This window comes from Etheostoma spectabile, chromosome 6 (genome assembly GCF_008692095.1).
Source record: "Etheostoma spectabile isolate EspeVRDwgs_2016 chromosome 6, UIUC_Espe_1.0, whole genome shotgun sequence".
NCBI classification, from domain to species: domain Eukaryota; kingdom Metazoa; phylum Chordata; class Actinopteri; order Perciformes; family Percidae; genus Etheostoma; species Etheostoma spectabile.
Window position 1 is genome coordinate 1,269,275 of NC_045738.1, and position 22,605 is coordinate 1,291,879.

At 42.8% G+C, this 22,605-nt stretch overlaps 3 protein-coding genes across 4 annotated transcripts; 2 read left to right on the forward strand and 1 right to left on the reverse strand.

Annotated features, from left to right (window-relative positions):
• The first annotated feature begins 23 nt into the window (after window positions 1–23).
• rspo3 (R-spondin 3) lies at window positions 24–15,675 on the forward strand. Of its 2 annotated transcripts, none has more exons than XM_032517914.1 (6): window positions 24–943; window positions 5,736–5,930; window positions 6,482–6,625; window positions 6,830–6,976; window positions 8,533–8,718; window positions 14,598–15,675. In XM_032517914.1, exons 1-6 carry the CDS (start codon window positions 844–846, stop codon window positions 14,810–14,812), a joined length of 987 nt encoding a protein of 328 aa, XP_032373805.1. In that variant the 5' UTR covers window positions 24–843; the 3' UTR covers window positions 14,813–15,675. The 2 variants fall into 2 exon arrangements, with proteins under 2 accessions (XP_032373805.1, XP_032373804.1); XM_032517913.1 differs by having other exon boundaries at window positions 28–943; window positions 14,595–15,675.
• A 1,224-nt stretch (window positions 15,676–16,899) lies between these two features.
• On the reverse strand, window positions 16,900–18,482 carry mdh2 (malate dehydrogenase 2, NAD (mitochondrial)). Its single transcript, XM_032517912.1, has one exon. The coding sequence runs from the start codon at window positions 18,350–18,352 to the stop codon at window positions 17,339–17,341; it is 1,014 nt and encodes a 337-aa protein (XP_032373803.1). The 5' UTR covers window positions 18,353–18,482; the 3' UTR covers window positions 16,900–17,338.
• A 39-nt stretch (window positions 18,483–18,521) lies between these two features.
• On the forward strand, window positions 18,522–22,549 carry LOC116690743 (E3 ubiquitin-protein ligase rnf146). The gene is made up of 3 exons (XM_032517907.1): window positions 18,522–18,666; window positions 19,275–19,338; window positions 19,695–22,549. Exon 3 carries the CDS (start codon window positions 19,707–19,709, stop codon window positions 20,865–20,867), a length of 1,161 nt encoding a protein of 386 aa, XP_032373798.1. The 5' UTR covers window positions 18,522–18,666; window positions 19,275–19,338; window positions 19,695–19,706; the 3' UTR covers window positions 20,868–22,549.
• The last annotated feature ends 56 nt before the right edge of the window (window positions 22,550–22,605 follow it).

Here is a 22,605-nt window from a genome sequence, read left to right on the forward strand (position 1 = left end):
TTGCCCTCTAAATAAACTTTGGAGCTCATAGGGGGAGAGAGAGAGACAGAGAGACAGCAGAGGGCTGAAGTCATCAGCCGGCCGGCAGGAGGGGAGTAAATGGGTCCTGCACGCGAAGCAGAAAAGCGCTGAAACTGCGGAGATTTACTTGGGTTCAGTTGGCTGCAGCCGTCGACAGCGAGCTAGAGGAGGAGTGTGTTTGACAGCCAAAAGAACTACAAAACCTTCATTTGACACATTTATTTTGTCTTTGCTAGTGTTGGTCCCGTGGTGGCTTTTCACTTTGTTTGTGCTTTAGATGATGCTGAGATGAAGCCGAGACCCTCGGTGCGCCTGGCACATTAGGGTATCCACACACACCAGGACGCACGGCGCATCTCCACTGAGAGAGACGGGGAGAGGGGGGGGAAGGTCCATTTGGAGTTCTGTACATGGATATGATAACGCAAACTCTTTGAGAGTCATGTTTACTCATAAATAATAATTATATCCATCTTTCTGACCTGCACTAATGATTGGTTTTGCTGTCCTACGGCGCACACCGTTTTTTGGAAGGCATGGTCTTTATCACAGCACGGATAACGGATCCCTGACTCCGTCTGGCTTTCTTGGCACATATGAAGATCCTATCCAGGATGTTACAGTCTAAGCGGCCCAGGCATCATTGGGCCACCGTACACTACCATCACCACATATCACCACATAGCTGGGGGTCCTGCCGTATCTAGGAATAATCTACCCTCCTCACTCTGCCTCCGTCTGGGGGAAGAACACGGAATCTTATCCAAAAAGTGATTTGGTAAACATTGACATTGGCTTTAAGAGTCTCATCTCTGGGCTACTATGCAATTACAACTGATCTCCTTTGCTTTGATCATCTTGCACTGCATGGATTACACTGGTTGTCAGCAGCACAGCAGCTCCAGGCACCGGCAAAATAAACGTGAGTAAAGTGCGATACGATGCGCGTGCACACACTCAACATGTTCTTTTTTAAATGTATTTTCATACAGCATTTCTTGGCCTATTTTACTCAAAGAGTCGTCAAGTCTCCAGCCGGCATTCTACATATTTTCCTAACAAAAGTGCGAATCCAATTGTCTAATACACAATGTCTAAATGAATGACTGGCGACAGGTATAAATTGGTACATTTGTAGCAGTAAGTCACAGGTTTTTTTCTGATCTTTGCTGTTTTCTCTCATGTCCTACGATTAAAAACTACAAGATCGAAACTCAACTTATTTTCTAGCGACATATAAGAGTGATTTAAAGCTATTCAAGATGATAGATATATTATCACCAATTTACACACTCAAGCATTTCTGCATTATGGGGTTTATGCTCTCCAACTTACTAAATTGCTGTAATAAAACAGGGGAGCGCTTCTTAAATTGGTTGATGAAATTCCAGTGCACGCTCCAGCCTATTATCTCTTTGATTGTGTGGGCCATCCATGATATCTTTAGTAATTTAACCATTTTTTTAAATCCACTTTTACAATATTTCCTTTGAATCTTAATAAATGAACTGCTGTGCGTGTCACCTGAAGCCTGCCGCCGCTGCTCTCTGCGCACAGTCTCCTGGTTCCCGTCGCTCTCTAGCGGTCAGAGCTGCAGACTTCAGGCGCGGGGTGTGCTGCCCGACGGCCAGGCCTGATCACAGGGATATTCAGAGCTCGCTATGCTCCCCATGTTTCGTTAAATAGCCTCCATCTTCAATGTACTCCCTTACACTAACACATTTTGGAAATCATGCTGAAAAAGTTTTATTCTGATGTTGGCCCAGATCATAAAGATTATTCATCTTTGTGCCAGTCAAAATATTAAACTCGATCATAAGTTAAAATCATGTCCCAACTTGTACTTTTTTACTGTTCAAAATCTGAGTCAATGCAAATTTGCTAGCAGGCTCCATAAAACACCAGCAATCTTCCATACTGAAAACACTTTCAAGTCTGGTGGAATTTCATCTCCCATATATCTCTCCCACGATATGTCTCATCTCCTGAACTATGGCCAGCCTTTTTTCCATGACACTATGAAGTAAGTATCAATAAAGTGTATTTTTCTATTCTTCCTACGCACACGTTATCACTGAGGGTCTCCAGATGTGCTCTGTGACTAAGTCTGTTAGAGAAGAGCAGTGACAACTGAAATAGTTTGTGTAGCTACGGCTTGCCAGCGTGGCCGAGAACTAAAATGATCTAAAATGTGATCTAAAATAATAGACCTTCAAAGTTATGTTTATCCCTGCCACCTGGGGCTGAAGCTTCTCTCTACGTTTCTTTACATTTAAACACAGAGCTCAAATCTGTAATCCCCACCTGGACCGTGTTCGATGCAGTTTCTTCCCTCTCTAAACAAAAAAAAAAGCAGGGAGTTGCAGCATCTGGGGTTAACAGTGTGTTTATTATGTAGTTTTAAAGGGGTCCTGGGGAAACCTTTTCTTGGAAGCTGTGTTCAGTGTAGTTTAGGTCAGATCTGACTAACTAAGCATGGAAGTATTTTTCTGTTCAGCAGGGTGAAACAACTTATAAACTGTAGATCTTATTTTACACTGCAGCAAACTGGCATATAATGGTGTCGACATCAGTTTTAATGATAAAGGCCAAGGTACATCTCCTACTGTATGAATAGGTTGAGTATTCTCACTTAAATGTGTGTCTGTGTTGCACTACGTTGCAGAGTCCGCTTTAAACCCTGTGCTGCCGATTTTCCTTATTGAATGTTTATTTCCCCCTAAACAATATTAAAGAGCCTCTCAACACAGTTGGGGGGGGGGGGGGGGGGGGGGGGGGGGGGGGGGGGGGGGGGGGGGGGTTGTCGACTGATAGTACTCTAGTGCTTGGTTTCAGTGTTAACAGTGTGCTTCTTGTGACATTTCCATTTTACAATTTAGTATCAATTTGTTTTGGTTAAAAAAAAAAAGTGTTTTATGGATTCAACCATGATGTAATTCACTTGTGAGATGGCAGCACCAACGCATTAATTCATTTATTTCCAAGCTGAAGGTCTCATGCCTCAGTACCCATTAATTGACAAGTGCTTCTACAGAAGCCAAACATCCTCCACGGATACAGATATCTAACACTTCCAGAGATTTTGGGGAGGATGGAAGAATTAGTTGGCGAAGGGGTGAATGAGTACAGACTTCAGAGGGAAAGAAGGGGGTAAGAGTAAGATGGGAGTCAATGACCATTGAGTCAACTAGCCGAAAATTACCATGCAGTGATTGAACCCGAGCACTGGGCTTCCTGTCTGTGATGATGCATCCACAAATGAAAGCATGTGGGTGCTAACAGTGGGGATTAAATATATATGTATATTTAAAGTTAAAACAACAGAGGTACACATTCATTACTTCTTCATGTTACCTCTGTTTTGTTGCACAGTTCTATTTTCTCCATGAACCATCTGTGTTTGTGTGTGCAGGCATGTGAATGTGTTTATTCATATGTGACTTTGTTGGTATGTTATGCAAGTCCAACTGAGGTTTTGTCGGTGCAAGTGCGAGGGCAAGGCCAAATTCCTGTGTCTTAAGACTTCTATGAATCAGGGCAGCTTGGCAGGAACACATGTGGGCAAATGGACAGAAGTTGTAAAGATTGTCGAGATATTTCAAACAAAGTATCTATGATCTATGGTAAACCGGCAGCCAAACCCCAAACTCAGAGAAGAAGGAAGAGGGCCAGCTTAAAGCAGTGGCATGAGATGCCAAGGCTGGAGAGGAAAAACAATTCCTAGGACACATACAGGGGGTTGCTTTTGATTTGCCTACTAGGTGTGACTACTGCAACTTGTTCCAATCAGTGTCTTTGGTAAGGAGTACCCATGATGCATAGGTGCACTGCACAAGTATGTAAAGCATGGAACGTCTCTCATGTCGAATGTCTACAAATTGACTTTATGTCACAGGTGTCGCACCTATATATAAGTAGGCTGTAACATGCTTGTCCCTGAGTTGACTTTCTCATTCCTTAAAGCCCCTTAAAGCAACTCAACAATGGTCTTTCTAACAGAGGAGTGAGGAGTGGAGCTTGTCAGGTGTATCTGGTATATGGTATATGTTTCAGAACTATATAGATCTTCATCCAACCACCTAAGTCGTCTTTTTGTTACTATTTTTGGCGACAAAGTGCAATCAGATACTGAAAAGGATGAAATACTGTACAAGCTTTTCCTGGAAATTGGATGCAAGAAATCACACTGAATGCAGCCTATGTCTTTTTCTTTAAAACATTTAGTTCTTTATACATTTAAGCTCTATGTTTTTCAAATCTTTGGATTTTTTTTTTATTATGACTACACATGCTTTATTTTTAGAGACATCAAAATGCATGTGACAAATTGTCAACATACAATCAAAATGAATAAAACCTGCAACCATTCATCCATGGCAGCCAAAGTCTGGTGAATCATCCCACAAATTAGTCAAGAGTGGGGGATGGAATCCCTACTGTGGAAGACATAAACTAAACACTACAGTGTGTATGTATGTACATGAACAGGGTTATGAACATAGTATTAATAGCTGTCATGGTTATTGTTCCAGTCACTGTGCTGAGACAGGTGATTAGTTATATATGCTAGGCCTACTGTAAATTAACACTTCATAATAAAGATTACTTTCTGTTTTCCCTTTGTCCTCACTGTTGGAAAAACATGACACAAAACTTGATTGAAATATTTGAAAACTTAAAATAATAAACTTATGTATTAGATGTTAAAACACACAGTTTGGGATTGTTTCCTCATTTGAAAAGAGCTGTATGAAGATGCAATGCTAAATCAGTGTAGTATTTTCTGTTAAAATATTCAAAACAATTTTCTCTTTCTTTCTTTTTTTGTTACTGAGTTGTGTAAAACAAAGTTAAAAGCATCTTTAAAAATCCACTGATGTTGGTATAGTAGAGCCATGCATATTACAGTGGTGCCACAGGAAGAACTGACCAGATACCTGCACTGCTCTGACCCTACACTGTTAAAAATGTATAAACTCAAAACTTGTAGATTCATTTATCAGCCTGATCCTGATTTGTGCATGGCAAAATAACAAAAATCAATTAAAACATTAACTTTTTTTTCAACATTATTAAAAAATGTCATTCCCCATTGTACTCTGCACAAATGACATTCATACCAAATGGTAGACATCCATGGGAGGAACATTTTGTTGCATGTATAGCACATGGGATGCTTTCCTTTGTTCCTTGGCTGTTTTAGATAGCTACATGAAAGTTTTAGAGCCAGAGTAGTGCAGGGACTTGTGTTGAAGAGGCTGGGATGAATGGGAAGTTAGATTTAGTAAAACTCAATAAGGTTATGGATTTTAAAACTTGCTGTCTCATTTTTTAGGACTTAAAATAGATCTAACGTTGGGTCCTTAGCTGAGGAAAATATACAAAAAAATATACATATATACTAACTTCCCTAAATGTTTTAGTGCTAAATTGATTACAATTTTATAGAGAGGCTTCTAATACTACTGTATGTCAATCCTTAGCACCAACAGAAAGTGATTCTCTGCGGTGAGCTTTGAATAAAAGGGAGGCTGATGTTACTACTTACAAAGTGCTGGGCATTAAATTAGGGCACTGCTCTCACCTCACCGACATTGTGCAAATCCAGCAAGCTATCCGTTAAGATAGATTCCACTTTCATATATTAAAATGCCTGAAAAGTAAAATACCACGTAAAAATCACACTTAAACACCCCCCCTGCTTCTGTCGACAGAGATCTCTGGTGTGAGCTCAGGGTGCCAGCAGGGTGGCTGTCTGACCTGCTCTGACTACAATGGCTGCCTGTCCTGCAAGCCGCGCTTCTTCATGCATTTGGAGAGGATTGGGATGAAGCAGATCGGGGTGTGCATGACTTCCTGTCCTCCAGGCTTTTACGGCACACGCTCCCCAGAAAGAAACACCTGCACAAGTAAGCCACAATGACCAACTAACTGTATTTGTGTAGGAGAATATTAATGTGAATACCCCTGGCAAAATGGAATTACCACACCTACAGACTTCTGTGTAATGAATTGCCCTCTGAAGGGACGGGCGTTAGTATTCAGTATAATCTGCTCTCAAAACAAAAACATAAAAACTATCTCAACCTCATCTTGACTTTAATGCTACCTTGTAACAATGTGTCTTACCTTCTTCACAAGAAGTTTCAAGACCTGCTTGTGAAGTAGTGCATTAAGTATCCATACGGTTCACACTAAAGTAACTTGATTCCTGTTAAGTATGTTTCCTTTTGCTGACATTAAATTAAACCAAGTGTTGCTTTACTGAAAATCCTGTATCCACTGTGTAACACAAGAATTTGAGTGCCGTGGCCTATATTCCTGCCTGTATTTCCAGTCTTTCGATATGTACACACAAACACAAACACATTGACACTCTGTATATTTAACACACGGGGCACACGCGATAACTTGTGCGGTTTAAATAAACGCTGGCGGTGGGTCTGTGTCTCTCTGTCAGAGTGCAGGTCGGAGTGCGACTCCTGCTTCTACAAGAACTTCTGCACACACTGCCGGGCAGGATTCTACCTTCACCTGGGCAAGTGCCAGGAGAACTGCCCCGAGGGGCTGGTCCGCAGTGACACACAGAGGGAGTGTGTTCCCAGTGAGTATTTAGAGTTCACAATTATCAGGGATAGAAAAAAACAGAGGTTTTGCCCTTTTATTTTTCTCTATTTACCTTGTAGTTATCCCACATTATTCATGAAGACCATTACTAAACTACTACTACTACCCACATACACGGTCATGTGTAAACTGTGACCACTGCTATATTCAGGGGTACATAACTGTGCTTTTGTCTTTGCAGGGTGCCCTGCAGAGTGTGAGGTGTGTGTGAACAGTGAGACATGCACAAAGTGCAGGCCAGGCCTGTACCAGCTCAGCGGGAGGTGCCACCATGTCTGTCCAGAGGACTACGAGCCTAATGGCATACTCATGGAGTGCACACCACAAGGTCAGTCCTGTGGGCGCGTACGTGTGTGTGTGTGCGTGCGTGCGTGTGTGCAAGTGGGCACTGTTATCCCAAATTAGTAGACGTTACTAGAAATTTGCATGGAAACCCGTTGCCCTACACCGTCTACGTTTTTACACAAGGTGAAACTTAACAGGTCAAGTTGTGTAACACGGAGATCAAATCAAGTTTAGTCATTTCTAAAAATCAGTAGTAAACATAAATTGTTTTTGTTGTCTAAAATACGAATGTTAAATTAAAGCTTTAGTGCAATAATGAACATCTGTTACATTCAAGCCATTGCCAAATGAGATGATAAAAATCTAATTAAGACTCTCAGCTCCACACAACTCTCTTTGTACTTCTCAGTAGGGCTATGTTTAGAAACTGGTGTCGTCCGGCAACGTTTGCGCTCAACTGGAGTGAAGACAATTACCTCCTCTGAAGAGTCCATCATGTTTTGTAAAGGTCCCATGCCTGAAAATGTTAATGTGCGTTCCCCCAGCCTGACTATGGTCCCCCAGTGGCTAGCAATGGCAATAGGTGTAAACCAAGCCCTGGGTATCCTGGTTTGAATGTGAGAAAATGAAAGCTCAGATGGGCTGATCTGGAATCTTGTCCCTCATGAGGTCATAAGGGGCTAGGTTACCTCCCCTTTCTCTGCTTTGCCCACCCAGAGAATTTGGCCCATCCATGAGAGAGAGACATCATGGCTTTCAAACGAGCAAAGTGGCAGTTGGTCCAAGCCAAAAGAACACGTTATGGCGTTAAATTTAACAAATACAAAGTATTAGACTATTTATGAATATCACAAAACAGTACACACATTAAAAACTAATTGTTTTACTTTATAACAGCCTGATTTAAGGAACACTGTATTCAATATATTTGTTCCAATTAAGACAGATCAATGACATACATGCATAACATTGTAATTTTCCAATGTATTGTACTGCAGAAAAAGTTCTACACAAGAAATTGAGTTACCATTTTCCAATTTGAGTTAATACTATCAATCTCCACCTGGGTCTCGGTCATGGTGCAACAATAAATGTAACCATACAAAACTAAAACCCAGATAACATGAATGCATACCCAAAACATTAACAGAACATTAGTAAACCAGAAACCTTTCAGACCATTCTTTCCCCATGAGCCATTGCACTGAATACTGAACTTCAGCACAGAACAGTTCAAACGATCCCGCCACTCCCAGAGATTAACTGTAAGATCCCTAATTATCTCTGCTTTATAAGATCTGTACACTGCAAACTTCATCTGATTATTACAAACAACTAATGTGATTTAGTAATGAATAGGATTTTTAACAAAACATAAAAGAACAAGTAGTGACCACTTAAAAGGTTGAATTACAACTATATCTGGGTTTACAGTGTGTGTGTTAGCGTGTGTGTGTGTGTGTGTGTGTGTGTGTGTGTGTGTGTGTGTGCGTGTGAAGGGATGTGTCAGATGCCGTCATGTTGGTAGAGCCCGATGCCACCTTTTTGGCTGAACACTTTCTCACCCTCACTTCTCTGTCTCCATTCTACCCCTGTCAGTGCACTGCGAGGTGGGCGAGTGGAGCGAGTGGAGCCCCTGCTCTCGGTCCGGTAAAACCTGTGGGTTCAAGCGAGGACAGGAGACCCGCACACGGCAGCTCCTCCAGTCTCCATCCCCCTTTGGCAATCCCTGCCCTGGGATGTCAGAAACCAAAGAGTGCCTGGTCAAGAGGAGGAAATGTCCAGGTAAAGAAAAGCCAAAAAAAGTTTGTTTTTATTTTAATTGGGCACATTATAGACATTGCCTGTTGTAGCTGCTGTTGGCTGATCACATCCATTGTATTCGTGATACATGGTGCGATTTCTATGAATTCCAGACCTTGCTGCTTCAGCTTGTACCATCAGAGCTAGTCGGTCTTCCGCTCAGGACTACGACTGTTTACTCAGAGCATTGTCATTGTGGTTAGAGTGAGGACAGTGGGGGGAACACACATGTGTGATGTTGCAATGGGTATGTTGTGTGTTTTCCCACAAGACCTCTTTGGATTTTTAAAGAATAAAACTGCTTTCTCTGCTACTAGTAAACAGGGAATAGCGTGATCATTTCATTTCTAATGGAGTGAACTGCTTTCAGACGGGGACAACTCTGTAAAAAACCCGATGCTGTGTCGCATTTATGACCACTTTCTGTTATGTGTGTAGCCTACTGCGTGTGTGTGGTTATTGGTTGGCGGCTACAGCTGGTTGGGATCTTTAGTGTTAAATGACAGATCGCAGACAGGCTAGGAGGCTGAGATCCAGCCCCCTGGGGCCTCACACTTACATAACAAACAGTGTGTGTGTGTGTGTGTGTGTGTGTGTGTGTGTGTGTGTGTGTGTGTGTGTGTGTGTGTGTGTGTGTGTGTGTGTGTGTGTGTGTGTGTGTGTGTGTGTGTGTGTGTGTGTGTGTGTGTGTGTGTGTGTATGTGTGTGTGTGAGAGAGATGCTGCAGAAAAGCAGTTGACTCTGGAGCAGAAACAGCCAGCTCAACATCAACATCCTCCCCCTGGGAGGCACGCGGCGACCAGGGGATCAGTATTGGTTTATCCCCACAGCTGCCAATACATACACACACAAACACACACACGCACACACACACACACGCACAGATAAATCGAGATCCAGATACACCCCCTCTTTCAGACAAATGCACAAATACGCATTTGCAGACTCACTTGTGCACATAAAACACACACACACACACACACACACACACAGACATACACACACATATACACACACACAAGATCTTTGTCTGACTAAAATAACTACACAGCCGTTGCTCTTGGTGGTAATTTGTGAAGAGAGTCAACTGGGTTGACGTGATATGTAAGGCAGACTGTGAAATGTGCCCTCTGTCACCCCCCGCTATCCATCTCTCTCTCTCTCTCTCACTTTCTATGTGTAGGCCTATCTCTCTACTGATCCAATGCCCCATCCTCGTCCCCTCCACACACACACACACACACTGCCTACCACACCAAAGAAAACACAGACCACCATATAAACTCCCTGTTGGCGCTGCAGTCCGCCGGGTCGGGCCGAGACTTTAGTGTGGAGATCGCAGCTCTGTTGATCTGACCTGAGCCTGGTGAAAGGAGGGGGTACAGAGAGAAGGGAGGGGATTTGAAAAAAAGAAAGAAAGAAAGAAAGACAAAAAGAAAGAAAGACAAAAAGAAAGAAAGAAAGAGAAAGCTGTGTCGATGTTGCCCCTTGCTTGTGATTACCAGGTTGCCCTTGCTCCAAGAGCATCCGCAGTAAATGAGAGCTAATTATCTGCTTCGGCGCGTCCTCTCCTCACTGTTTACGTTCTGCACACGCTAGGGGGTCAGTGGTCCGACCTCAGAGAGCCCCCAGTAATCCTCCAGCAGCCCGCAGACACTGATACATCCTCCTCCTCCTTTTCCTTTCCTCCTCTTTTGCACTTTCTCCGTTAGCCTTCTTCTCCCTCTCTGTTCTGCCCCTCATTTTGCCATTCTTCTCTTCGCTATATCATTTCACTCCTTCATACAAGTCTAGGCCTCGGCCTGCTACCTCACCCATTGCAGATTCTTTCAGCATGTGTAGCCTATGGCCTAACTTAGTTTGACATTTTGGGAAATAAAAAAGTGGTTAGCTTAGCTTAGCATGAAGACTTTAAAAATCTGCCTACCAGCACATTTAAAGCTCACAAATTAACAAAAAACAGAAAGTTGTTGTTCCATGGGGAGTAACTCACAAAAACAATTGAAAACAGGTGAATTCTCATACATTTAAACAAAGTTAGGCTATTTCGCGGTCTTTACTCAAAACAACAGGAATCCTCTCCTGGCTACAGTTTCATATGTAATGCACCGATAAAAGAGAGGTATCAATCTTGTCATATGGCTCTTAACCGGAAAACGCAATCCTAAAAAGCTGAAACGTATTCCTCTAGCCATTACCTCCTCTAGTTCTATAGAACCATTACAAATCACTTCCAGGTTGTGCTGATTAACCCCGAAACAATGGTTTAAATTACAGATATCAAGTCAGAAAAGTTGTTAAAACCGGAAGAAAAATGCTGACACACTCGGGCTAAGACTCTCAGAGAAACTTGGCTCTGTTCCTCCGTTATCCACGGCTAGAGATTACGAATGTTTACACACACATCCTCATCCGCGCCGCCGTCTCTCTCAAGTTAATGCTGGCTAATTTGTCCTTCGATCGACCTGCTGTTCACCTCTCTATCTCTGTGGCCGGACATACCGTGTGCCCTCTGCAAACCTTAGCCCCCTTTAACTCCCACACACACACACACACACACACACACACATACAGTGGAGCAAGCTACATAGCATCAACCAGACAATGAGGAGGACTGATTCTCACACACGCGCACACACACACACACACACAGAGAACCCCCCTCATAACATCCTGGCGGCCATGCGGCAGGCATTCCTCTTGTGGGACAGCCCATAGCCTTTAATCCCAGCCTGGCTCCCGCCAAAAGCTCCCCGGACGACAGAACGCCTGCCACAGAGGATGTGCCACCATAAAACACACAGTGCTCCTCCGACCGCATGCACACGCACGTGTGCGCACACACACACACACACATACACACACATACCTCCCTCTTACCCAGAGTGCCTTTTGACTCTCATTTTCTCTCTGTTGGTTTCCTACTCTCAATTTATTCTTTAGTTCATTTAATAGTCTCTCTGGATTTGTATTCATCGCTTCCACTGCTCTCTTTCTTCTCCATGTCTCTTTCACCAGCATGCTCACTCAGTCAGTCACACACACACACACACGCGCACACGCACACGCACACGCACACGCACACGCACACACACACGCACACACACACACACACACACACACACACAGTTCGTAGTGTCCCACCCAGTACTGACTCCTGTCCTTTGTGAATGTGAAATTGTACAGACAGGTCCACTAGTGTCTGTGTTTACACTGTGCAGCTTTTAGAGGATGAAATGGAGAACACCGTTTTCTGCATCCATTTTTCCTCATTAACTAGAAATTATAGAAAATGTTCCTTCAGTTGTACTGATGACAAATACTGGCGCTAAATATACATGGGACCTAAGAGAAGTTCCAGACTCTAGATCCAGATTTGCTCTCATTTGAAATGAATGTCAATATTTATACTGCATCGGTCATAACTAATATTTTACAGCGTATCTAGTCTTAGTGCAAATGACAAAATCTTAAGTGGAGCATGTTTAGTTTATATATATATATATATATATATATATATATATATATATATATATATATATAGGCTATATAATGAGGTAACAGGTGACAACAGAGTGTTCAACAAGTGCTCTCTTATATCACATCCTTATTTGTGTTGTATATTTGTACTCACTTTCATGAGCTATTGCTAGACAACAAAATAGACAGTAGGGTGTTAAATAAATGTTTCAGTTGCTTTACACTTGTGTCAGTTACATCAGCAGCAACCACATAAAGGAAACGTGTAACAATTTGCAAATGATTGCTGTCACTCTTAAATCCATACTGATCCACAGCCAGGAGTCTCCTTAGCTAATGCTAAGCTTAGCTTAGCACAAAAGCAAGCATGCTTACAGTGCCATAAGTGTAAGCAATACAATATAAAGTTGTAGTTTCAATCATTTGTCCGTGTCAAATATTACAATTCCTGAACAATTCTATCGTCACTTTTGGACAAACCTTAACACAATGTTACCACCTTATTTTGTAGAAAAAAATGCATTTCAATATATTTTTGTGTAGTACTTTTGCAGCCTCACAGCATATTGAACAAGTCTCAGCTAGAACTGGACTTACTGGTGATGTGAGCAGTTCTACTTTTAATTAAGGCAAACATAGAAGCTTTTCCTAAACTTTTAAAACCAAATGAAGCTATATCATCGCAGGTGCAAGTTCCTGTTCCAGTTCCTAAAATCACTGGAAGATTTTCATGTGTTGTCTCCAAAGCCAACCTCTCACCCTCTACCTGTCAGACATTTTTCATTAAAACTTGGCTTTGGGGAATGTGCTAAATGTCTGTTGAACATGGTTGGTTCGATAAACACGCTCCTAATCACCTCAACACTGGCATGGATTAGGGCTACAGTATGACTAATCTACTCAACTTGTAAATGGTTGTAAATGGTGTCAGGACAGAGAAAACAATGAGAGCATAGGGGACTTCCTGTGTTTATAGAGGACGGGGGACAGACCCTGAATGAGTCAGTGCACCAGATTACTCCATCTGTCCATCCATCAATTTGTGCACCCACCTATCTTCAATATCTTTGATTTGATTCTTTTTCTGACTCACATTTCACTGTCTTGCAATTAAACACTGTGCTGTCCCTACTATAAGTTGTGCATATATTCACTTTCGTCCGTCTCCTGTCTTCATTCATTATTCTCAGAAGAAGATTAAACACAGTGGGCAGGTAGAGCTTGGTATCACTAGCCCAGAATGTGTGGGTCAGACATGGTCCTTGGTCCAACCAGAGCCCAGGCTAGAATAATGAACAGACAGAGAGGGAGAGGATGAGCGTATAGGGGGTCAAACAGGACAGCTCTCCCTTTATCGCTCTCTCTCTCTCTCTCTCCCTGTGTCTGTGCCTACTGCCTACTTCAGCAGTTTCACAATCCCCGACTGGCCAGCCAACTGGGCAAGCAGGCCGTGCTGCTCCGTTCCACTCACACATGAACAGCAACAGTACAACAACAGGATAGGGCCTCCTCTGCCTTCACTTGTAGGTCCTGTCTCCAACCTCCCTGGGGATGGATCTTGTTATTATCATTAATAACTGTAGCTCGAGCAGAGAAACCTTCAGCATTCCAAAAGTCTTGGTTGTTTATGAGATGGTGTTGCAAGAACAGATAAATTAGGGGTTTATTAAAGGTTTTCTATTTGGACAAAGGTCTGCTCTTCACTGGGGGGGGGGGGGGGGGGGGGGGGGGCTGCTGTCTGTGATTAAAGACTGGCATCTAGTGGTGAATACAGAGCATGTGATAAAAACTGCACCCTGGACCCTGCAACATGCTGCAGTGGTTCACTATACCAACAAGTCTTGCTACTTTTACTTGAAGGGCGTAATATATATATATATATATATAAATTTATTTATTTTTATTTTTTTTTACTTACAGGCTGATGCATGGATGAGTTGAAGATATGAATCCCAGTAACTAGTGTTTGCCAGATGCAAATCAACAGCAGGAAACTGTGTTGAGATAAAAGATTACAGTTTTAATATAGCCACAGCAACATACTGTATAAGTAATGATCTCTCTTATGGAACATGTGTGATTGAGGCTCCCTGTCTGAAATATTGTTCATAATAATTTAGACAATAAGCATACATGTTACCAGACTGACTTCTTAAGTAGCAAATGGATAACAACTGGTACTATTTGAAATGTCGACCTACATTTTGGACATTTTCTACTGCTGTATCAATTGCAATATATGAAACGTTCTTATCGAAATACATTAATTAACAGTTTGAAAAGATCAATACTATCTCCTGATGTTGATGGGGACAAGATGACGAGCTTCACCCTCTTCCTTGCTTTACTGATCTTTATTTCATTTTCTGAACTTCCAGGAGGACGGAGGAAGAATGAGCGAAGAGAACAGAGGAATCGCAACAACCGAAAAGATAAGGAGAACCAGGAGGGGCGACGGGAGAGGAAGAGAGAAAGGGAGCGAGAGAGGGACACAGGTGAACGTGAGGACTCTGATAACAGGAACAAAACGGAGCACAGGCATCGCAGAGGCCACGACACAGACCCAGTGTCCCCTGAGGACGGCCTTGTACAGTAGTGCTCTGGACAGACAAAGTCTAGCGCCTCCCCACCCTCCTCCTGTTATCCTCCCATTCTTCCTTCTCCACAACTCGCCCATCCTCACCCACTGTTCACCCCCTCGACCCCTCTCTGCAGGGGTGTTGCTGCTACCTGTATGATTTGAATATAATGTTTATGCACCAGCGATTTGGGGCACATTCAGCCACAAGGCTTGGACTTTCAAAAGTCTTTTTTTTCCTAACCTGTAGCCTTCACTTCCACCACTGAGAGAGTGTCTCTGTTGAAATGTGCAGGAGACACTGCTGAGACTGCTATCGGGACTGAAGAACAAAGCGAGAAATTCAAATGTCTGTGACTGTGTGGCGGACTGGCGGGCTGGCAGACAGACGGACAGAGAGACAAAGACGCTATACTATGTGCTTGTTGATATGGTTATTTAATGGGGCCCTGGTACATTGCGCGTCTTGGTTTTTGAATGTAGATTTTGCAACATTATGTAGAACAATTGTTTATTGTTGTCGTTCCTGTATAGATCCTGTATAGATCTCTTTACTTTATTTTATTTGGTGCAGAATTTGTAAAGAAAAAATAAAAGTGAGTTTGCTAATTGCCATCTCGTGACATTTTTATAATCGCTACCAGTGACAGATGTAGGAGAACCTGCATGCTGTGAATCAAAGGATTATGGTCAAAAACTGAAATATCATTAACATGTGTTCTGTACTTCTTGGACAAAAGCTAGTTTGATCCAGATAAGTGATGAATCTAATCTACCATTGGTTTTTCTTTTTGTGTAAATGGAATCTGTGCTCCCAGTAAAGCTCCTTGACTAGGAACCAAAAGCACCTGTATGTCAAATAAAACTATAATGGGTTTGTACCTGTGTCTGTTATCCGTTTCCTCTGCTGTCACGTGCAGTCCTCTTGAACATGCATAACCCTCGTGTTGTCTTCCTGTCCAAAAGGAAAATTAACACTTTTGTTGACGCTTTTGATCGATGTTTTTTACTTTTTCTTACGGACTTTTGACACTTTTTTTCAATGTTTGTCACTTTTTTTTTTACATTTTCAACACTATGTAACACTAATTTTATTAACTCATTACCTTTAGTTTAACAGTTATTTTTGGAATTTGTGGTCAATAAACCTCATTTATAGGAAATTATAGCTAATGTTTGAGTTAGAAAAAGCAAAAATTAGGAATTATTTAGACTAAAATTAAAGGAATGGATGTTGATGGATAATCCCAGACTGGAATGTGTCAACTTTTACTCAATACTATTTCAAAACCACTTTTCTTTTTTCAAATGTTATAAATTTGAATAAGACAACCCAAAATTAATGAAAGTAGAGATTTGATTTGTACTTGCCAAAGAGCGTTGTGTGGAACCAATCATGTTATTTTGGGTAGTTAAAAAGAACATTGATATAGGAAAAAGGGTCAATTTGACCTGAGGACAACATGACAGTTATAACCCCGGAGTAAATGTAAAGTGAACCTCAGTACACTATGCTGCTAGTCATTGTTGATTCAAAGGTTACCATGAGCTCATTCGGGTGAAAGCCATCAACACACTGCAATACATCAACACTTGTCATAGACACGGACTGGTATCTCTTAGTGTCACTAAGGAGAAATCCAACATATTCTGTTGCAATTCAGAAACATACAGAGCTACCAATAAACACCAGAAGAGGTTATGTCCATTGTAGCAAGGAAGGTATATCACTGTCCCTATTGTGTTCCTCAGCACATATTGTGAATCATCAAACATTAAGTTTCAAGTAATTAGGCTCCCGCCAGTCATTATTCAAGTCAAAATTGTAGGAGTAATTATTAGTCTGGTTTTTGCAGGGACAATAAGCCCTCTTTAATTCTTCTGCAAATAAATCTGACAACTACCATGAAGGAGCTCCAACTTCATAGCAAGATATACATTTTCTAATTGAATTCAATTATACGTATAATTAATTTAAATCCCTTCTCTAATATTAAGTTGCATGCATTTGAACTATTTCAGTCTAAAGTTTGTCAATACACAAGATTTTACATTTAGTTGTACACCGACGAGCCACATTATGTTTGTAGAAAACAAAAGAATCATTTTTAAAGCTTAACTGTTTATTAGTGGAGTATTTTGCTCATTAGTAACATCTACATTGGTATCATCAGGCATGATCGCAGTATTTCCTCCTCATTCATTAAGCAGAGAAATCCTCATTAATACAGACTGTACATGAAAATATATGAATTTGTGTTAAATTTGACATTTGCAAAATATAGACAAGTCACAGTACGGTATTTACACAAGTCATAAGTGCAAAATATAGCCATGTTTGGGCAAAACAAAATGAGTGTACAGAGCAAATAGGACCTTGGTTAAAACCAGGATTTCTGATTAAGATGATCTCACTGCTAAAACAAAAAGGGAAACACTGACAGATCTTGAAATAAACCAGGATGCCTTTTAAGTTAAGGTCAGGAACAAATGATCAATTACAACTGCTTTTGTCTGTTTTTAAACTGACTTAATGTCCCCTGTTCACTTCATATTAGCCACAAAATCTTCCCCCTTCTTGATAGAAGCCTTCAGCTCATCCATGGCGTCGGCGACCAGCTTCTCCTCAAAGGCAGTCAGCTTGCCCAGTCCAAGGTTCTTCTCGATGCCGTTCTTCCCCAGGAGAAGAGGTGTGGAGAAGTACTTGCACTCTGTCTCCTCAGACCTGACATAACCGCACTCCACCACACCCTCCTTTCCATTCATGGCATCCAGGACGGAGAAGGTGAAGCGGGCGCCAGCGTAGGCCATGGACAGGGTAGCAGATCCGGCTCCGGCCTTAGCCTTCACCACCTCCGTGCCGGCCTCCTGGATCCTACCAGTCAGAGCAGCCAACTGGTCAGCAGGGAACTCCACTTTTGGTGTGCACTGGGAAATGAGGGGAATGATGGTCTTCCCAGCATGACCTCCAATCACTGGCACATTGACACGAGCTGGGTCAAGGCCTTTGAGGTCTGCTACGAAGGCGTTTGCTCTGACAATGTCCAGGGTTGTGACACCAAACACTTTGTTGGGGTTGTAAACGCCATACTTCTTCATGACCTCTGATGTGATAGGTATGGTGGAGTTGACAGGGTTGGCAATGACGCAGATCATGGCTTCCGGGCAGTTGCGGGCGCAAGCGTCGGCCAAGGTGGCTACAATGGTGGCGTTGGTGTTGAAGAGATCATCACGGGTCATGCCAGGTTTTCTGGGCACACCGGCGGGGATGACCACGACATCGCAGCCCTGCAGAGCAGCATTCAGCTGGTCGGGACCCATGTGGCCGGTCACCTGGGCCCTAGTCTCGATGTGGCTGAGGTCTGCAGCCACACCGGGGGTGTGGGCGATATCATACAGGGAGAGGTGACTCACCAGGGGGCTATTCTTGAGAAGCAGAGAAAGCGGCTGGCCTATGCCGCCTGATGCTCCCAGCACCGCCACCTTGGCGTGGTTCTGCGACGAGGTGGAAAGGCTCCGAGCCAAGCTCACGGTCGGTCTCACTGCACGGGCAAACATTTTTGTTAGCTACTTCTTTCTTTACTTTTGTATAAATAAAAATGACTGACGAGCCGCTCTCCTCTGTGACTCCAACGTCCTCTAGCCACGAGCAAACAGGAAGACAGAACACTGTCATGCGTAGAGTATAAAGGGTGTGCGTTGTTACGTCAATTTGCGTCAGCGCGTAGTGTTACGTCGTCGTCTTTATCTCAGCTCCTTTTTCGGAGGAAAACAAAGCCAGTTAACATTGGAAGTCGGTAAAATAGCGTTACATATTAGTGCCGTTACACGAATTGTAACTACACACTTGACTAACGCAGCAACATCTAAAGGTACGTCACCTACGCAGTCGTTGTATTGTCCCTGTCGTGAGAAAAATGATTATCCTAGTTGCTTGTGTCTCCCTGGCACAAAAAAAACAAAAAAAAAGCTAGCACCGTCAGATGATCTCCGTCTATTTGCTGGAGTCAGAATGCTGCCATCAGCCTGGCCAGTTAGCTACAACAGGTCCTATTGTTATGGTCGCTTTGTCAGTCGAGAAATCCTTCTGTGCAGTTTGACCTGGGTTTGTACTTTGTAACAACAAACGGCTTCCTTTTTTTGTACGTTAAATTAACCAGTTTGTCACCAGTTAGTGCGAATATTAGATCGCTAGCTGTGTTCATCAGTACGGCTGTCATAAGCCAGCTGGGTTTAGTTAGCGACACAGTTTACTGTTTGGAGCTAGTCAGTTAACAGAGCAGCCCTTTGTTCCACCGACTTTAAATAAACCCTTGCATTTTAGTCATAGCTAAGTAAATTAACGCTTGTAACGTTAGCTAATCCGTTTGCATATCAGGTCAGCTGTCATAAAAGGTTTACATAAGTCAGATATTCTGTATCACAATTGTACCCATTTTCAGGACTGTCTGACATTTCACCGACTGCTCTTTTTCTTTAGGCAGTGGCAAGCTTGAAGGTCCATCGGCTCTCCTAATGATACATCAGAATTAAGGGTAATTCCAGTAAGTATCAAATAGCATGTCTGTTTGCCCCGTTTGAGGTTACATATGACATATAGAGTATATAATGATTCGATACTATATGCCATACTTTATGATTCTTAGTTTAACTTCGTCTTGCAACTTAGTGCTAGTGATTTGCAGTTGATGTGATCATAGACACCAGCAGTAAAATACAAAAGTGCTGTCATTACAGATTATATATTGTCTCACTAGAATTTTTTTGCTCAGTTGTGGACCTTAAAACAACAATACTAATACACTTAACTACTTAAAAAAATGAATGGTACTGATAAAAGTAAAGATAACTCTTAACATGCTCACAATAACCATTATTTACCATTGTCCCCTTTCCTTAGTACTTCCTAAGGATGGCTAGTTGTGGGGAGGTAGACCACTCTGTTAGCTCGCTTCCATCCAGTAAGAAAGGCGGCAGCAGCGGTGGTGGTGGAAGTGGGAACAGTGCAGAATCTTCATGCTCCGGCTCCAGCAACCCATCCCCAGCCCTGTCTGTACCAGAGTGTGCCATCTGTCTGCAGAGCTGCGTCCACCCAGTCCAACTGCCATGCCATCACGTCTTCTGTTTCCTGTGTGTGAAGGGAGCATCCTGGCAGAGCAAACGATGTGCTCTCTGCAGACAGGAAGTACCGGATGACTTCCTGGAAAGGCCTACACTTCTCTCTCCAGAGGAGCTAAAGGCATCGGCGGGAGGTCGGGGTGGGGCTGCAAGTGATCATGCCTGGTATTATGAGGGCCGTAATGGTTGGTGGCAGTATGATGAGCGAACCAGCCGTGAGCTGGAAGACGCTTTCTCCAAGGGCAAGAAAACGGCTGAAATGCTGATAGCTGGTTTTTTGTATGTAGCCGACTTGGAGAACATGGTGCAGTACAGGCGCAACGAGCACGGCCGTAGACGCAAGATGAAGAGGGACGTTTTGGATATCCCCAAGAAGGGAGTGGCGGGACTGCGTTTGGACACTGAGGGTGTTCCTGGGGCCATTGGGGCAACTGGTCGAGAAAACTCTGCTGACGGGGCTGATACCACAGTAGCAGGTGTACAGCAGCCGGTTACAGGTGTCCCCTCTACTGTTACAGCCCCTGCCAGACCTCCCACCTCCCTTGGTGGTCAGCCTGACAACAGCAGCAGCAGCAGCCCCACTCTGGAGGATGCTCTCTCCCAACTGCAGATCAGCCCCAGGCCCACACCTTCTCACGAGCGGTCTGAGGCTGGGGAAGGAGAGGAAGAAGAGGAGGAAGAGGAGGCCTCACCCTCCAGGTCCTCTGAGCCTCACACCTCCGTGGACGAGTCTGGCTCTGGCGACTGGAGCGACGATGAGGAAGAGGAGGATGAGGAAGAAGAGGGGGGAGATGGAGAGCGTGTGGAGCCCTGGGAGGATAGGCCACGGAGGCAAAGACTGAATCCAGAGGACAGAGCCCCTCCTGGCGCAGAGTCCGCCTCTCCCCCTTCTTCATCCAGTAGCAGTGGAAGGTCCAGAATGCCGGATGGCCAGTGTACAGTGACTGAAGTTTGATGTCATCAATAATACCATTATCACCTAACGGCTATGTTCCATTTCATTAATTTATTCCCCACTGTATGCTGTCGTTCATTCTGTCACGGATCGGATGTGGGCGGATTGCTCGGTAAAAGAGAAGTTAAGCATAACATACTCCATGGTTTTAGGTAAACGACTCAGTTTTAGCTGTCAAACTTGGTGCCTGTATTTGGCTCATAATGATCTGGATGTAGCTGTATGACTTGTTTGTCAGTCTCACATTTATAGAAAAGTAGAAGTCATGTCGGGTTTTAAGTTCTAGTACTGAGACGGTGGGGGGGGGGGTACAGCTTGGTGATGAGTCAGATGGATCCAGCATGCTGTTGTGAGCCATGGTATTTCCTGATTGTCATTCCAGCAAATCATGTGTGGTAACAGACTTCTTATGGCATTCAGCTGCCATCAGTCGGCTCACTTTCTGCCATTTGGTCGCAGGCATATCGAGTGTTCTTTTTTTAAATTCCACAAAAGTGGGATTTGAAACGTAAAAATGACATGGCAACCTGCTTGTGCCTATCCTAGGTAGTCTCGTGTTGAAATTGATTATCCTAATACCCGGAGGGTCTCTGGGACTCTCAGCCAGATCTGTGACGGTCGAGGGAGAAAGCATGGGGCTGTTACTCCTGGAACTGGAACTGTGTCATTATTGTTATCATGAACAGCTGCATTGTAATCATCTACACTTTAACTCTCTCAGCTAACATAGCACACAGAATTGGGCTTGTTCGAGCTCTAGCCATCTGACTACTCTTGCAACAAATGTAATCCTTGATAACTTCTTCCCAAATCCAACCTAAATCATTTCTTTACTGAGGATTTAACTGATTATGAAGCCTTTTCTTTAAAAATTCTGAAATGTAACCGTGTCTTAACTTTTGAAAGTGTGTCATTTCAGAGCCGATTGTGGTTCAACAAAAATCTTTAGATTGTTTATCCAGATAAAGAAAGGAAACGGAAGTGCTTTGCTATTAAGCAATGTAGGTATTTAAATGTGCTACAGCAGGAGCCCACAGGATTATCTGTCTACCTCGACGGTTTGTCTGTCAATTAACCTGCAGCTTCTAAAATCTGTGTAGATTGCAATGTTTTAAATGAATGTGCGTGATAGAAGTACATACATATGACATTTATTTTAACCTTTCCCAGCTTTAAATAATTGGCATTTTAACGTGAAGTATCAGTGTTTTCATTTTGAAGCTGTTGAGGCCTCTGCAGCCTCGTTAGTATTCTCATTGTCCCTGACTAACATATTCTCAATTGGTGTTTCTAAAGTGTTGTGATCCGTGCATGTTTGAAGAGAGAGTTATTTAAACACTACTGGTTGGCGAGATGATGAGAAATATTATTTTTTTTGGTTGAGTTTGAGTAAATTTTTCCGTTTCATTTGGTTTTCTGCGTTTTAAGGTTGTGAATCCTCTTATGTATGATATCTTGAGGCAGTAAGAGAACAAAAACATGCCACTGCTATTGGCCATGCTGCAGAGATTTCAAGTTATGTTCTTTTTTTTTTTTTTTTATAATTCGTACATGCTTACACCATCCGCTGTCTGAATTTCCATTCTGAAGAATAAAGTTTGTGTAACAGTTTTCGCTTGGCAACGTTTTGTTACATGGTTTGTAATCTGAGAATAAATTGTCATTTCATCATGCTAAAATGATATTTGAGCACCTTGTCTCTGATTATTGGTATATGAGTCTGCTTTTTTTCCTCTGT

Bases quoted from the DNA above. Each gene is read 5' to 3' on its own strand.
- rspo3 (XM_032517913.1), top strand. From the start codon at position 844: ATGCAATTACAACTGATCTCCTTTGCTTTGATCATCTTGCACTGCATG. The intron at 944-5,735 runs GTGAGTAAAGTG...TTCTGTCGACAG, and splicing joins CAGGCACCGGCAAAATAAAC to AGATCTCTGGTGTGAGCTCA. The intron at 8,719-14,594 runs GTAAAGAAAAGC...CTGAACTTCCAG, and splicing joins CAAGAGGAGGAAATGTCCAG to GAGGACGGAGGAAGAATGAG.
- mdh2 (XM_032517912.1), bottom strand. From the start codon at position 18,352: ATGTTTGCCCGTGCAGTGAGACCGACCGTGAGCTTGGCTCGGAGCCTT.
- LOC116690743 (XM_032517907.1), top strand. From the start codon at position 19,707: ATGGCTAGTTGTGGGGAGGTAGACCACTCTGTTAGCTCGCTTCCATCC.